Source organism: Bufo bufo, chromosome 9, assembly GCF_905171765.1.
Source record: "Bufo bufo chromosome 9, aBufBuf1.1, whole genome shotgun sequence".
NCBI classification, from domain to species: Eukaryota; Metazoa; Chordata; class Amphibia; order Anura; family Bufonidae; genus Bufo; species Bufo bufo.
Genome location: NC_053397.1, coordinates 161,561,349 through 161,575,819, shown reverse-complemented (window position 1 = coordinate 161,575,819; position 14,471 = coordinate 161,561,349). Strand labels below are relative to the sequence as shown.

General features: G+C 38.3%; 1 protein-coding gene across 3 annotated transcripts; it reads right to left on the bottom strand.

The window, feature by feature from the left end:
- Nucleotides 1-839: 839 nt before the first annotated feature.
- Nucleotides 840-12,272, bottom strand: SOX10 (SRY-box transcription factor 10). Of its 3 annotated transcripts, XR_005774208.1 has the most exons (5): nucleotides 12,133-12,272; nucleotides 8,965-9,373; nucleotides 7,902-8,155; nucleotides 6,727-7,487; nucleotides 840-4,752 (listed from the first exon to the last, which is right to left on the bottom strand). XR_005774208.1 is itself a non-coding variant. In XM_040407356.1 (4 exons), exons 2-4 carry the CDS (start codon nucleotides 9,348-9,350, stop codon nucleotides 6,811-6,813), a joined length of 1,317 nt encoding a protein of 438 aa, XP_040263290.1. In that variant the 5' UTR covers nucleotides 9,351-9,373; nucleotides 12,133-12,272; the 3' UTR covers nucleotides 6,430-6,810. The 3 variants fall into 3 exon arrangements, 2 of the variants coding, with proteins under 2 accessions (XP_040263290.1, XP_040263291.1); XM_040407356.1 differs by lacking the exon at nucleotides 840-4,752 and having other exon boundaries at nucleotides 6,430-7,487; XM_040407357.1 differs by lacking the exon at nucleotides 840-4,752 and having other exon boundaries at nucleotides 6,430-7,487; nucleotides 12,137-12,246.
- Between the last annotated feature and the right edge of the window lie 2,199 nt (nucleotides 12,273-14,471).

Genomic DNA, 14,471 nt, shown 5'->3' with positions numbered 1-14,471 from the left:
CTCATTCAAAGAGTTTTCTTTATTTTCATGACTATGAAGGCATCAAAACTATGAATTAACACATGTGGAATTATATACATAACAAACAAGTGTGAAACAACTGAAAATATGTCATATTCTAGGTTCTTCAAAGTAGCCACCTTTTGCTTTGATTACTGCTTTGCACACTCTTGGCATTCTCTTGATGAGCTTCAAGAGGTAGTCCCCTGAAATGGTCTTCCAACAGTCTTGAAGGAGTTCCCAGAGATGCTTAGCACTTGTTGGCCCTTTTGCCTTCACTCTGCGGTCCAGCTCACACCAAACCATCTCTATTGGGTTCAGGTCCGGTGACTGTGGAGGCCAGGTCATCTGGGCGCAGCACCCCCTTATTCTCCTTCATGGTCAAATAGCCCTTACTTTCAAAGTTTTCCCAATTTTTCGGCTGACTGACTGACCTTCATTTCTTAAAGTAATGATGGCCACTCGTTTTTCTTTACTTAGCTGCTTTTTTCTTGCCATAATACAAATTCTAACAGTCTATTCAGTAGGACTATCAGCTGTGTATCCACCTGACTTCTCCTCAACGCCACTGATGGACCCAACCCCATTTATAAGGCAAGAAATCCCACTTATTAAACCTGACAGGGCACACCTGTGAAGTGAAAACCATTTCAGGGGACTACCTCTTGAAGCTCATCAAGAGAATGCCAAGAGTGTGCAAAGCAGTAATCAAAGCAAAAGGTGGCTACTTTGAAGAACCTAGAATATGACATATTTTCAAGTTTGGACACAACTCTAATGAGAAGGTGTGTCCAAACTTTTGGTCTGTACTGTATATGTTAACTTAGGTGTAGTTGAAATAATCAGTCATGTGTTTAGTTAAGAAAATTAATACAGACAAGCCCTGGTATATTAGGTTCTATATACCCTATATATCCTAATCATCATGATGATGTTTATGATATTATAATACTCAAATAATATTACAAGTATAGGGAATTTTTATCAAGCAATGGATAACCTGTGGTATATTTGTCTGAATATCGCAGCAAATAAATGGCCCCTAAATACATATATACAAAAATGATAATATTAGTAATGATCATCAAAAATTGGGGGGTCATTATAGTAGCTGTATAGTTACTTAATGCTGATGTGTAACCAATATAACAACCTAACTAGATGTATAAAAAGCTTTACTGTGTACATAGTTAGCACTTATTGAATATCCGTACCCACTAGATAAAACACGGATATGATATAAAATAATTTAGCCCATAGGGTTTAACCGTCTACAATGTGAACGTCCATTGTGCTTCCTTTCTTAACAGCAGATTGTCAATATCTCCTCCTCTCGGTGAGTTTATCACATGTTCCATTCCTTGGAATTTCATACAGTCCTTCATTCCAGAATGGAATTTCACGACATGTTGCGCCAAAGGAGTGTCATCCTGTTTGTTGATACTCAGTAAGTGTTATCCTATCCGTCTCCTGAATTCTCTTTTTGTCTTTCCTACATATTGTTTTTGTGCAGCTGTGTTGCAACCGTGCCATGTGGTACTCAACTATGGCACAGCTGTGTCGTAACTGCATCATGTGGGACTCAACAGAGGCACATCTGTATCGCAACCGTGCCATGTCATACTAAACTGAGGCACAGCTGTGTTGCAAACAATGACATGTAGTACTCAACTGAGGCACAACTGTGTTGCAACTGCGTCATGTAGTACTCAACAGAGGCACATCTGTATCGCAACTGGGTCATGTCGTACTCAACAGAGGCACAGCTGTGTCGCAACTAGGTCATGTGGTACTCAACAGAAGCACAGCTGTGTCGCAACTGGGTTATGTGGTACTCAACAGAGGCACAGCTGTGTCGCAACTGGGTTATGTGGTACTCAGAGGCACAGCTGTGTCGCAACTGGATCATGTGGTACTCAACAGAGGCACAGCTGTGTCGCAACTGGGTCATGTGGTACTCAACAGAGGCACAGCTGTGTCGCAACTGGGTCATGTGGTACTCAACAGAGGCACAGCTGTGTCGCAACTGGGTCATGTGGTACTCAACAGAGGCACAGCTGTGTCGCAACTGGGTCATGTGGTACTCAACAGAGGCACAGCTGTGTCATGTGGTACTCAACAGAGGCACAGCTGTGTCGCAACTGGGTCATGTGGTACTCAACAGAGGCACATCTGTGTCGCAACCATGACATGTACTCAACTGAGGCACAGCCGTGTTGCAACTGCACCATGTAATACTCAACTGAGGTGCAGCTGTGTTGCAACCATGACACGTCCGTGACACGTTTGAGATATCATTGAGATATCACTGCAATCTTAGCTAGTGATTAAACATTTCTGTATATTTCACTTGAAAAGCTGGTAGTTATGGTTTTGCTTGAGAAAAATGTACAAAAAAGTCTGTTTTTCAGAAATGTTCTCGGCCTGAAGTGTTTACAGTCCTGTATTGAGTTATATTAACTTATCCTATATGGACACAAGAACTTTGAATGAAATTAGTGTAAAGACACTTCAAAGGCTTGCTTACTGGTGAAATAAGGGATGGCTAGTTATGTTGTCAGCAACTGCAAGGTTAAATTTGGCCAAATAGGGTTAATTAGCTAATCAGGCCAGCGTCCCACAGCAGAATCCCTTAATCACATTGGGGATGTGAAATTTCATCCGTGCAGACGCGGCTTTGTGTGTAAATCTGCAGGAGCAGTTCTGGCTTTTCCGGGGTCAGATTCTCAAGAGCTCCATTAAATAGAGCCTTTGTTTTTCATGCTGAGTGATACGATCATGAGGAACCGGAGACTGTTGGATTGGTCCTGGGGAGGGGCCGAAATGGGAGGGAGCACAAAGGACGCCATATTTAACCGTTGAAATCCTCAGTTTATCTGGAATAGCTGGTTGTATACATTTTTTCTGCTTTTATTGTTGCACCCAGTCACTTGTATGTGATTAAAGCAGATTTTCTTGCTTATAACTGGGAAAGGTAGAGACGGGCGTTATATTATTGCTGACTGATCCAGTTGGATTACCAGCTTATATGACCCAAAGACATACAGATGCAGTACTTCCATCATACATTCTTCCAGTCATACAGTCAACTACCTGTGGAGTTCAGTGGCAATAACCTTGCTGAAATTAAATATTTGATGTTAAAGGTGTTTTATTAGTTTTTAATAAATATTTCTGCTAAGCTGGCTATTGTAGCCACACGTAGTAAGTAACTATACTGACTTCCTACTGTAGTATATGTGATAACACTGTATTTTGTGCCGTTCCATGTGCTTATTGTTTGGCGCTTCCACAGGCTAATGCGAAGTGATTGCTACTGCAATCGTTCTTCCCCTATTTAGTGCTAATGACATTCGGCAGCATAGCCCTGATTACATAGGGGAATGCTATGCCGATAATCGTGCATATTTCATTCTGAATGAAAGATGCAAATCAGCTGACAAACAAACATTTGCTCATTTATTGACTGATCAGCACAATCATACTGGGCTATTATTGGAATCGAGTGTTCCTATGAACTCTTGTTCCTTATAATTGGCCCGAAATTCATCTAGTCTAATAGGGGCTATGTTCACATTGCAGTTATGGATTTCTGTTGTTCTGCTCTATCCTAGGAGCAGAACGTCAAAAATAATGGAAGTGCCAGATACAGCATGGAACTGAAATCAAGGGGTTTTCATCACAGAGCCCTCCATTTTACCAGACAAAATGATGCAGCATGCTGCTCTATTTTGTATGGCTCTTTTGGTAGCATCTGTATTAGAGGAACCTCCAACGCAGATATGCATAAAGCCTACCTTCAAAGTCTTACAGTGTTTGTGCGTGACTACTGGATGCTTAAAGGCATTCTCTGGGAATGATTTAAAATGGCCGCCAGCAACTTGTCCTAGATTGTGAGCAGGACTGGTTGCCTCCACCTGCAGAGCTGCCTGGGGGAAGGGGGGAGAGCAGGGCCTCACTATACTCTACGATCTAGCACTTGCCTATAGTACATATTGGTAAGTTTTCCTATCAGGCTGCTCAACCATGATGGCATATCATAGGCGGGGTCACATCATTACCATCTGTTGTAGAGCAGTGTAGTGAGGCTCCACCCCTACACCCCTCTAGGCAACTCTGCATGTAGTTGCAACCAGTCCTGCTTACATATTAGGGTAGGTTGCTGGCAGCCATTTTAAATCATTCCCGGAGAAGCCCTTTAATGTAAATGTTATTATAATGGTATGATGTTTTATGAATATTGAGCTACTGTATCATCTTAAGGGATCACATTAAGGCATGAATGAACAGAAAATATAAGATTCAATATCAAACATTTAAAGAGCCAGGGTCTATGAACATTAAATGACTAAAGAAAGTCGGCATATAACATAGGCCCTTGTACATTGGCCTGGGATTTTTTAAGCCCTCTATTAAGAGCCTGTCCCAATAAATTCTCCACTTATATAGAGTTGAAAGACACATATCATTAGATATGGTAAAGGAGCTTTTTCATAAAGCTAATCTGGTATCCTACTACCAGATATCTTATAGAGCATGAAGCAATGTATAACATAGCTCCTGCCTTTTTAGAAAATCTGTAAAGTTTTTATCCACTTCTGTGACCCATCTACTATCACGTGTATTTAACTGCTTCCAGCCCCGTAATAAACAAATTTTGAAGACACCATTAGGCCCTGAATCTCATTTTTGTTGTCAAAGGCACTGAGAGAAGAGGAAGTTCCGTGCCTGATGTCAAGTCGCTTCAGGTTCCTATGATAAGAAAAAAAATAAAAATCAAATGTATGTAAAACATTACATTGAAATATTCCAGAAAAACTTAACTTTTTATTTTTATATATTTATCTTGTATATGTTTATGCACAATTAAAAGGAATGACATGTCAGAAAAACTGGGTAAGATAATATGATATTTACATAAATAAGATAGATGCAGTTACACATAATGCAAAAGGAACGACAAACATTTAAAACAAACTTTAGCTGAATAAAGACCGATGGGGGAAGGGACAAAATGTTGTTATACACTAGGGTTAATCTGGGCATAGGACAAAGCATCAAATAACTTAACCCCAAATGGGCTCATGGATTTCTGTCCCTCTTCATTTCAAAAACCCAAAATTGAAACAAAAATGATTAAACCAAAGTCTACCGAGACATTATTTGGTATAAAAGCACCTGTCTCGCCACACCTGTCAAAAACAAAAATATATATATTTAGATATATATTTTTATATTTACATATTGCCTTTACTGTTTCCATTTTTTCATCCTGATAAACATACTAGTATCCTGTTAGGAGAAATGTCAGTAAATAGTGTTGCTTTAAGGGAAAACAAAATGGCTGCCATCACATGTATGGCTATAAATGTAGGGGATGGAAATTTAGAGTTAACTGCCCTAAATTTACTGAACTCACTTTATTTTTTTGTCAAGATAATTTTTTTTATGATGCTTTACTGCAATTAGGTAGGTAAATGGGCTTGTATAAATGCTAACACCTGGAAATGCTAGACATCTACAAGAATATTTCATTTCTAGGTCTACAGCTATCACTGACATTCTAAGACATTATAAAAATATGTAAACTTCGAGACTCCTGATTAAAAACAGGAATATATTTCATATCTGTAACTGATTTGTTACTTATGACAAGTAGAAAGCTGTTACATCCATTCTACAGTAGAGGGACTGTGAAGTCCAAGTTCATCTATTTAAGGCAATTATTTGATCGAGCTTAATTTTTTATTTTGTTCGGACTTGCTTTTCTGTACTTCCTCTAGGTCATGGTGACATAACTACCCCTAAAGATTTGAGTAGGAAGTGGACAGCCTAGGTATTATCCATTCTAGATGTTGTAAAAAAAAATATCAGTACCATGTTTTTTTACAAACATAGTTCTGTTCATTCAGAATGCATACCATTAGCAATACCATGTAGGCAAAATAATAAAAAAAAATATGCTGTATTGTGTAAGACATTTTCTGAGCATTGCACAGTACTGTGGATGAATATGCAAGCCAAATGTTGGCCAACTTGAGGCATCCAACACTAAATCCAATTGGAGCTAATTGTCACCTTATTGCGCTGACCACTGCACAATGAGTGGATTACTTTTGTATGAATTATCTCCTGCCTTCACTTGCTCTAGTTCTTCAGGAATATTTTCATGCAGCTATGTTTGCTCCCCATCTAAGCAGATGGGATTAGGAGAGATACAACAAGAACTGTATCAGATTTTCCATCATAAACTAATATTCATCTTAGTATGTTGTTGACAAGTGGTTTGGAGAAACTAGGAATCAGTTTATTCCCAAGATGTTAAGTTGATTAGTGATGCATGGACTATCCCTTCTTTCAAACTGGTTAGCAGCCCAGGTCAACTGGATGAGAAAGTCAAGCTGCTTTTAGACAGTTTTTTGTTGCAGCCATTGGCCCTGCATAGTCAATTCTGCCAGCCAAACTGGCGCCTAGAATAAAGCTACTATAAAGTCAGATGATGCAGCTTCCTCCTCTAATATGGGAGACACTAGTTCATAATCAGTGTATAATCTTTATTCCCTTCCCCCATCCCTGCATTGCCCTGCTATTCTAGCCCACCATTTTTACACTGGAGTTTTGTTTTTACTTAAGAGAATAGGCCCATTTTTCCCTGGTCACCGTCTTTCTCAGTGGCCCGTAGAAACCATTTACAGTTTCCTGGTGCTCATGGAATCCGGATTCTACCTGGGATTTGAGCTGTGAGAGGACCCCATCGGAGTATGGTTCTCTCCGAAAGATGTCCCTCCTTTGCCTGTTTCTCAGTAATTCTCATGGTCTTGACAGGGTGGTGTAGACAGGCTGTTCCCAATGTGTTGGGCTATGTGAAGGAGCCACAGTAGGTGGTTCAGAAATTGCAGTATAAAGAGGACGCTGTGGAGGGCCCATGTAGGAGAACGCCGAGTACAGCCCAGATGCCTGACTAGAATGGCTGTAATAAGAACTTGTTGGTTGGTGGTCTGAGTAGTCGAACTGTGGTCTTGAGATGGAAGGGAAGGCTGAACCGTAGTGTGGCAGCCCCAGTGAGGTGTAGGTCAGCTGTGAAGTGGACGGTTGTTCTGTATAGTGGCTGGTACTTGAGTTTTCCGTCTTCACCTGAGCTTTTGAGTCTGCCACATTGGGAGCATGTTGCTTTGCCAGAGCCCAAGCAGAGGGGCCAGCAGCTAAGGCTCCACTGAGACCATAGCTGGATGTGTAACCCCCAATATGACTGGGGTGTGCTGCATGACCATTAGGTGGAAGATACTGGTCAAACTCATTGACATCAAATGGCTCCATATTGGACATAACATCATGGCTTATTTCCCCAATATCAACGTTGCCAAAATCAATGTGTGGTTTCCCTCCATCTGCAAGAGAACGAGATCCATCTCTCTTTCCATCAGACTTTCCACCTTGAAGTTCAGTTTTGGGTGTTGTTGGTGGGGTGGGAGGACCATGACTTTGTCCTAAAAGAAGTATGGATGCAAATTGTTAGAAAATGTAAAATAAGCCATACTAGTAAAAAAATTACCTTACTTCTATATGTCCTCCATTTAGAATTTTTGATGTTGACACAAATACTAGTTAGCATGGGGGAAAATACTTTCATACTATGCATATCATCATAGCTGCTTAATTGCTAAATTGATATAATGTGTTATATTAATTATCTCTGTACAAATATGCACTACATACCATAACTAATATGTCTGTGCTGGACATAAGTGGAAAGTCAAGTTACAAGACAGTGACTTATCCCTTGTCAAAGAATGGATTATAGATTATTGTATTTTTACATTTCATCTCTGTACCGAGATGTCCATGTTGTGGAGTTTGATGGAAGATTTTTACATGATAACTTTAGCACTGATTTAGATTACCTGTGGAATGTTCTGAGTTCCCATCAGACATAGGGGAGCCATGTCTATGGTCCAGATGTGAGTTTTTGTAGTGGGCCTGTATGGATGCAGCACCTCCTTCATTTTCAGAGGAACCATCTCCCTCTCCAGTGGTGGGCTTCCCATTTTTTCTTCTACGAGGCTGATATTTATAATCTGGGTGGTCTTTCTTATGCTGCATCCGCAGTCTCTCAGCTTCTTCGATGAAAGGTCTTTTATCGTTTTCATTCAATAATCTGTAAAATGAAACCAAACAAAATTGAAAACTTTTTTTTTCCAAGATTTTTTTTTTTTTTGCCAATAAAGGCTGTGAAAGCACTAAAAGGATGGAATCACAGACACAGTTTTTGGTGCAGTATGTTAAGCCAAATTTAGAAGTGGATTGGGCACAAAGAAGAAGTACAGTATATTTCCTATTCCTTCTGATATCACTCCTGGCTTTGCATTAAGAAAAAGCAAGAAAAAGTGCCACAGCAACTGCATTTCTGATTCCATCCTTACGGTATCACTTTAACAACAAACATTCTGGACCAAATAAAAAAATCTATAGAATTGTATAATTATATATAGCAGGGACCAGCAACCTTCAGCACTCCAGCTGCTGTGAAACTACAACTCCCAGCATGCACACTTTTTTGTCTGTTCTTGCAATTCCCATAGAAGTGAAAGGAGGATTCTGGAAGTTGTAGTTGCAGCTGTAGTCCCGGAGGTTGCTGATCACTGATATATAGGCTTTGAAGTGATTGGCTTGGTTTGCTTTAACAACAGTCAGGCAAACCCTATAAATAATAAGTAAGAATGAACAAAATTAACTTTAGAGGTGTTATTGATAAAGGCAAAATATGCAAAATAGCAATAAAAATTAATAGAACAATATAATAGAACAACTTTCAGGATAACAGGCTGAACTGGGTGGACATATGTCTTTTTTCAGCCTTATAAACTATGTTACTATGTGATATTTTAGAAAGCAGAGGAAATATTGTATATATATAATTCTGTAAACTTGCATTGTGCCCCTTTAGGCATTTAATAGAATTCTTACCTCCAAAGCTTGCCAAGTGTTTTGCTCAGCTCTGCATTATGTAGGTGTGGATACTGATCAGCCAACTTACGGCGGGCAGCTTGTGCCCATACCATAAAAGCATTCATGGGTCGTTTCACATGTGGTTTAGACTTATTGCTACCATTGACCCTCACTGGCATAGGAACTAATGTCCAGTCATAACCACTCAAGACTTGGGAGACAGCTTCACGAATGCAGACAGGAAACCTTTCATCCTCTGAATCATGCTCTTTCTTCACCTTTCCATCTTCATCTTCATCTGGACCAGAATGGGCATGAGATGCAAGAGGCTCAGGTGTTAGAGAAGGATCTTCAGACCCAACTGGGCTCATCTCAACTTCTGAGAGGCTCTGATCGTCACTCATGGTGTGTCTTTTGCCCGCAAAATCTGGAACAGTTAATAATATTATTACAACATTTGCACTGAAGATAGCAAATACAAATATAAAATGCTATCCAAAGAAAAAAAAAAAAAAAGACTGCAAGTATTGAAGTAAAAAATGTTTCAACTGAGCGCTTACACAACAGGATAAAAGTCAAACACATGCCAAGTTTCCATCTACTGTGTGTACAAAATATCATAGTACAATCTATACTTAAGCCTATGTAAAGCTGAGGACCTTTGTGGTCATCTACAGTTACAATTTTGCACGCGTTCGAATACTTTAAGCTTAGCTTTAAAACATGTAAGTAAAGTAAATGATCTCCCTGATAATCTTATTAGGTGGTCACACTTCCTGTAGTCATTTGTAAGAACTTACCCTGGAATTCTGCAATCAGGTTATTTTCCAAAAGAATGTATCAGTCTGTTTGTAATTTTGGTGGCTTCCCAGTGGACAACTGAAAAGTAGCATAAGCATTGTCCATGCCTAGTCACTATAGATATACTGTGTGAAGGCTACCAGCTATAATCTTCACACAACATGTAATTAGTAACCACATGAAAACAGATTCATGCTGAGTTAACAAGCAGCATACAAATCCTTCCTGAAATCTTTCTAAGCAGGGCAAAAGGGTTTAACGAAATCTCAACAAATTGCACATTTGTTTCATAATAACTGAACTGAGTGGCAACTATAGTCCTAATACTTTTTAGCAATTTTTTTCTGATAAGTAATCACTCTTAGTTTGCTATTGCTTTTGATGCCGAGTCATTTTTCATTACATAATAAATGAACCACATCGGTTAAAATACAAGAAAAAACTAATACTATAGAAGGAGCATAACATGTAAAATTCAAAAAATACAACTATCACATTGTGTTTCTTGTCCTATTAAAGCTCAACATACTGTGTGCATGAATGTAAAATAATACAGTAGTATTTATCCATATTAACCAATCAAGCAGATTCTAAAGGTTCATAATACTGCTACAGAATGGAAGCATATGAAAGGTGACACAATTTTATTGAATTTATGCTAAATACAGGGTGTAGGAAGCATTGGAATTCTATATATAGATCTTGATGGAAAAACAGCATATTTAAATTATAATACTATTAGCTAGTATTCATTGAAATGTTACTGAAGTTATTTACTTCAGCATACATCCTGGGTATTGTGAGTAACAGCGAAATCCGTGACTATAAAATAGATCAAAGTTCTGAATAACTAACCTCTAACCAATTATTTGTGTCCAGATATTGAAACTTTGACAGATCTATACAGAGATTGCCTCATGCAAAATAGTTTCTTGACCATTTAAACAGTGTCTTCTTCTGACCTTGGGCTGTCCCCACTGCACTTATACTTTGTACATACAGGCATGTCATTAGAATTATTAAATTATATCGACATCATGTCCATCAAAATTGTATTGCAAAATGCAACAGATTATCATACTACTAGTAAAAATGTTCATTTCAGGGGAAAAAAACCAAAAAACAATCACAGCCTGATTACTTTTGGCCATAAGATTTAATTGTTAATTACAACAGCCAGGTCCAATACCAATTATATCATATCCAAATAATGACACAGTTGTTTTAAGCCATTCAATAAGAGTTAGAAATGTATACAGTGTAGTATATAGGCTATGCATTTAGGTATGTGATGTAAGTTCTGCAAATCGGAACATCAGGTTACTCCTGTTTGTTCAGGCTACTGTGCAGACAGCAAATCAGTGCGAGCATCTGCGTGACTTTGTCGGTGGATTTTGTTCTACATAAACATTTTAAATACAAATTTTTATTCCAGGTAATTTATTTTTTCTACAGTGAGAAAGGGAAATAAATGAATTTTTTTTTAAAAAAAACCCACCAATAATCAACCAATCCACAGCTAAATTACGGATTAACTAATTTATGTGGCTAGCAACAATGTGATATGTTCATATTTCCAGAAGAGATATAAATGATTACATATAAAGGGGGCTAGGACCATAAAAAAAAAAGCTAGATATAGGTCTTTTAATAGAGAATGCTTCTGCTTTGTCAAAATATTAAAATAGTATTTACAGCCAAAATTCCAAAAGACAAAAGTTTTCAAATATATTTCTTTCATAAGGACGTTGAGTTTTACTTTAATTACTTCTTCCAAAATGATACATACTGTCCATGTTTCCATAGAAAAAAAATAGTATGAAAGCTATTCTACTTTTTTTTTTTTTTTCAAAATAATGTATCATGTAGCTATAATAGTATGAGGGAAGGAATTCAAGTTATCAAAGAGAGTAAGAAACCAATAAAACAACTTATTGAAAATAATATGAACTAAATATGCAAATAAATTTAAGATAATAAAGGAAAGTCTTATAGTAGAGGGGAAAAATTCCAGGATGAGACTAGTTTCAATTCTTTGGAAAAGAGAAAATAAATGATAATAACAATGTAACATATAAAATAGAGGAAAAATTAAGTAAATAGAGACTAATGGACACATATAAAACATTACTAAAAGGTAGGGTCCTAATAAATTAGCTTAAACAAGAAAAATTCTAGCAAAAGCAACAAAGGGAATGTGAATGAGGGTTAAACATAAAGTTCTTCATCATATGTAGTATTATTAGAAGGGAATGCTATATAAGTAGTATTTAACAAGTAATAAAGTTAAGAACTCATGTAAAGTAGTATATAGTAGTTTAAAGCGAGAATGAATATATGGCTATGTGAAGGGCAAAGCAGGAAGAGTTGGAATGCAGAACATACCTACTGAGTCTTAGTGGTAGGAGGTGTGCTGGCTCGATGCTGTGTCAGTAATAGAGGCTCTGTTCTCCTATCTGAATGATGCTCTGTTCGCTGCCCTGATCACTTCTCCCCATGCATTTAAGGCAAAGCTTTTCTCAAACAGTCCTTGGCCCTTCTAATTGGCTGCAACCAACATAGGGGTGGGGACTAAAACGAGACGTACCTATTTCTGCCAAGAAAATGAAAACAAAAAATACGAGTCTTCGCTTTTTAAATGGCCTCTAAACATTTCTATGGGTTGGAGCCTTCAGTACAACATTCCATAAGTAACTACGATAATGTATTATCGTCATATATTTACTAAACCAGTAAACCACACATTACGTTCACTATTGTTTCAGAAACATTACAGGAAAATCACAAGAACATTAAAGTTTTTGAAATTCTACTTAGGTAAGCTCACACAGAACACTTCACAAATCTAATTGACTAAAACGCTCCTCAATGTTCCAAACAACTTAATATATATAACCCCTGAAATTAATGCATTCTATACTATTTACTCTCTCTACCTAACTACACTGGTAGCCAAGTATATTTGTGTCCTATACACAGCAGAACCATTGCTTGTCCCCAGTGCTTCTGTACAACTAATCCTGGGTTACAGCGCTCACAACACCTCATTCATTCACTTCTAATCCAAACCTGATTCGTTAATCCACAGATCTTATTCTCTGCTTTGGCACAGCACTAAATGTGTAATATAAACACATATCCTGTGTACACCACACATGTGCCTACACGAATTTAACTGTGTGGCAAGAGAAATTTTTAGTAATAAGAGGGCTACATTGCTAAAGAAAAAACGGAGTTGATAAATGAAAGTGTCTTCTTTATAGTTCATTTGTCCTGACTGTTTAAAGGGTAACTCAGAGGCAAAAAATAAGTGCATAGATTATTTTTTTTTGCCTAAATTGGAAGCAAGCTTCCTTCCCCTAAATCTTGCTCACCTGGGGATCTGAGGTTCTCTTGCCTGTTTACGGTTTAGATCATGAGCAAAGTTGTATTGTCGTCACAGGCAGTATTTCTCTAGATTATGACACTATGGCCAGGCAATCAGAGTGTCATCCTATGGAAGAAGCAGCAAACCATTAGAAGACCTCTGCATCACTGGATGCAACTTTTACTTTTTGTTGGAAGTAATCTTCTAATGTCCGGTTCACTGTCCTTCCATCTCATCCCTCTTCCACTTTTTCAATTCCACTTTAGACTTAATATTTCTACTGCTGTTTCTTTACGGTCTCTCATTTGACAGATAGTGCCAGGCTTGCATACATTGTTCTTGCAGATGTTGTGTGATGAGTCTGTGTAGGTATGTTCTGTAGGAGGAGACGGCAGACAGAGGATGTCATGGATAGCCTGAGGGTCCCTTGTCCTCATCTGTGCCACTGCTTGAACAGTGTGCAATTGTTGGTCCCCTCTATAAGGAAAGACAAGCTGTACAACTGGCAACTGTCTTCCCATGGAAGCATAGTTATAAAGTCACAATGATATATCAACTACTTTTGTGCTATAACCACATTTCCAGGGGGCTGGTGGTTGAGGAGGAGGGGAACAGATACAACTCCAGTTTGACTAGGCTAGGGCTTTGGAAAGACAATCACATAAATAGCATTACATCTTCTGATTGGTAAACCTGCTAAGAAACTCTTTCAGTACCAGTCCTTGAATATCTTATTGAAGGTGTTTACAGAGATCATTTGATATTAGTAAGATTTAATGTTTAAGACCCTCTTATCATGAAGTCTAAGGTAGTTAAATGACATACAATCTGGTGCTAGAGAATTTTCAGTACAATTCATACAGCTCTGTGAGAAGTTGACATTTTCATGTCGCTGGTCTCCTATAGGGGATGGGTTTGGGTCTGAGGAGTTGCCAATTTGAAGTGCGAGCATCGGTCACATAAAGTTTGTTGGCTGTTTACAGGGGCTTTACCTTAGAAGTAGAAGAAGAGTTGCTCAGATGATTTTTAGTTTATACTAAGTTCCATGTTCAGCAGCTCTGCAGTGATCCTCTATTACCTGAGCTTTTTCCCTCCCCCTTCAGAGACAACGCAGGCTTTTGTCCCAAGGGCAGGCCGCTCGCATATAGACCTTCCATTGTCCTGCCTTATTGGCGTAGCCAGGCTAGGCCGAAAGCCTGCACAATGAAATCTTACATACAGTAAAAAGGGGACATTAAAAAACTCTTCACAATAACTCTTGTGTTTTAAAAAAGGAGCAATGAAAGTTTGATAAGGGATACAGAGGCCCCCCTCCTCTTCCTCTCCTCCCTCCCTGAGATTGAAAACACTGAATATC

Excerpts from the sequence above, each read along its gene's own strand:
- SOX10 (XM_040407356.1), bottom strand. The coding sequence starts at position 9,350 with ATGAGTGACGATCAGAGCCTCTCAGAAGTTGAGATGAGCCCAGTTGGG. Across the intron at positions 8,156-8,964 it reads ACACTTGGCAAGCTTTGGAG|ATTATTGAATGAAAACGATA; the intron begins GTAAGAATTCTA and ends TTCATTTTACAG. Across the intron at positions 7,488-7,901 it reads GAACTCAGAACATTCCACAG|GACAAAGTCATGGTCCTCCC; the intron begins GTAATCTAAATC and ends TACTTCTTTTAG.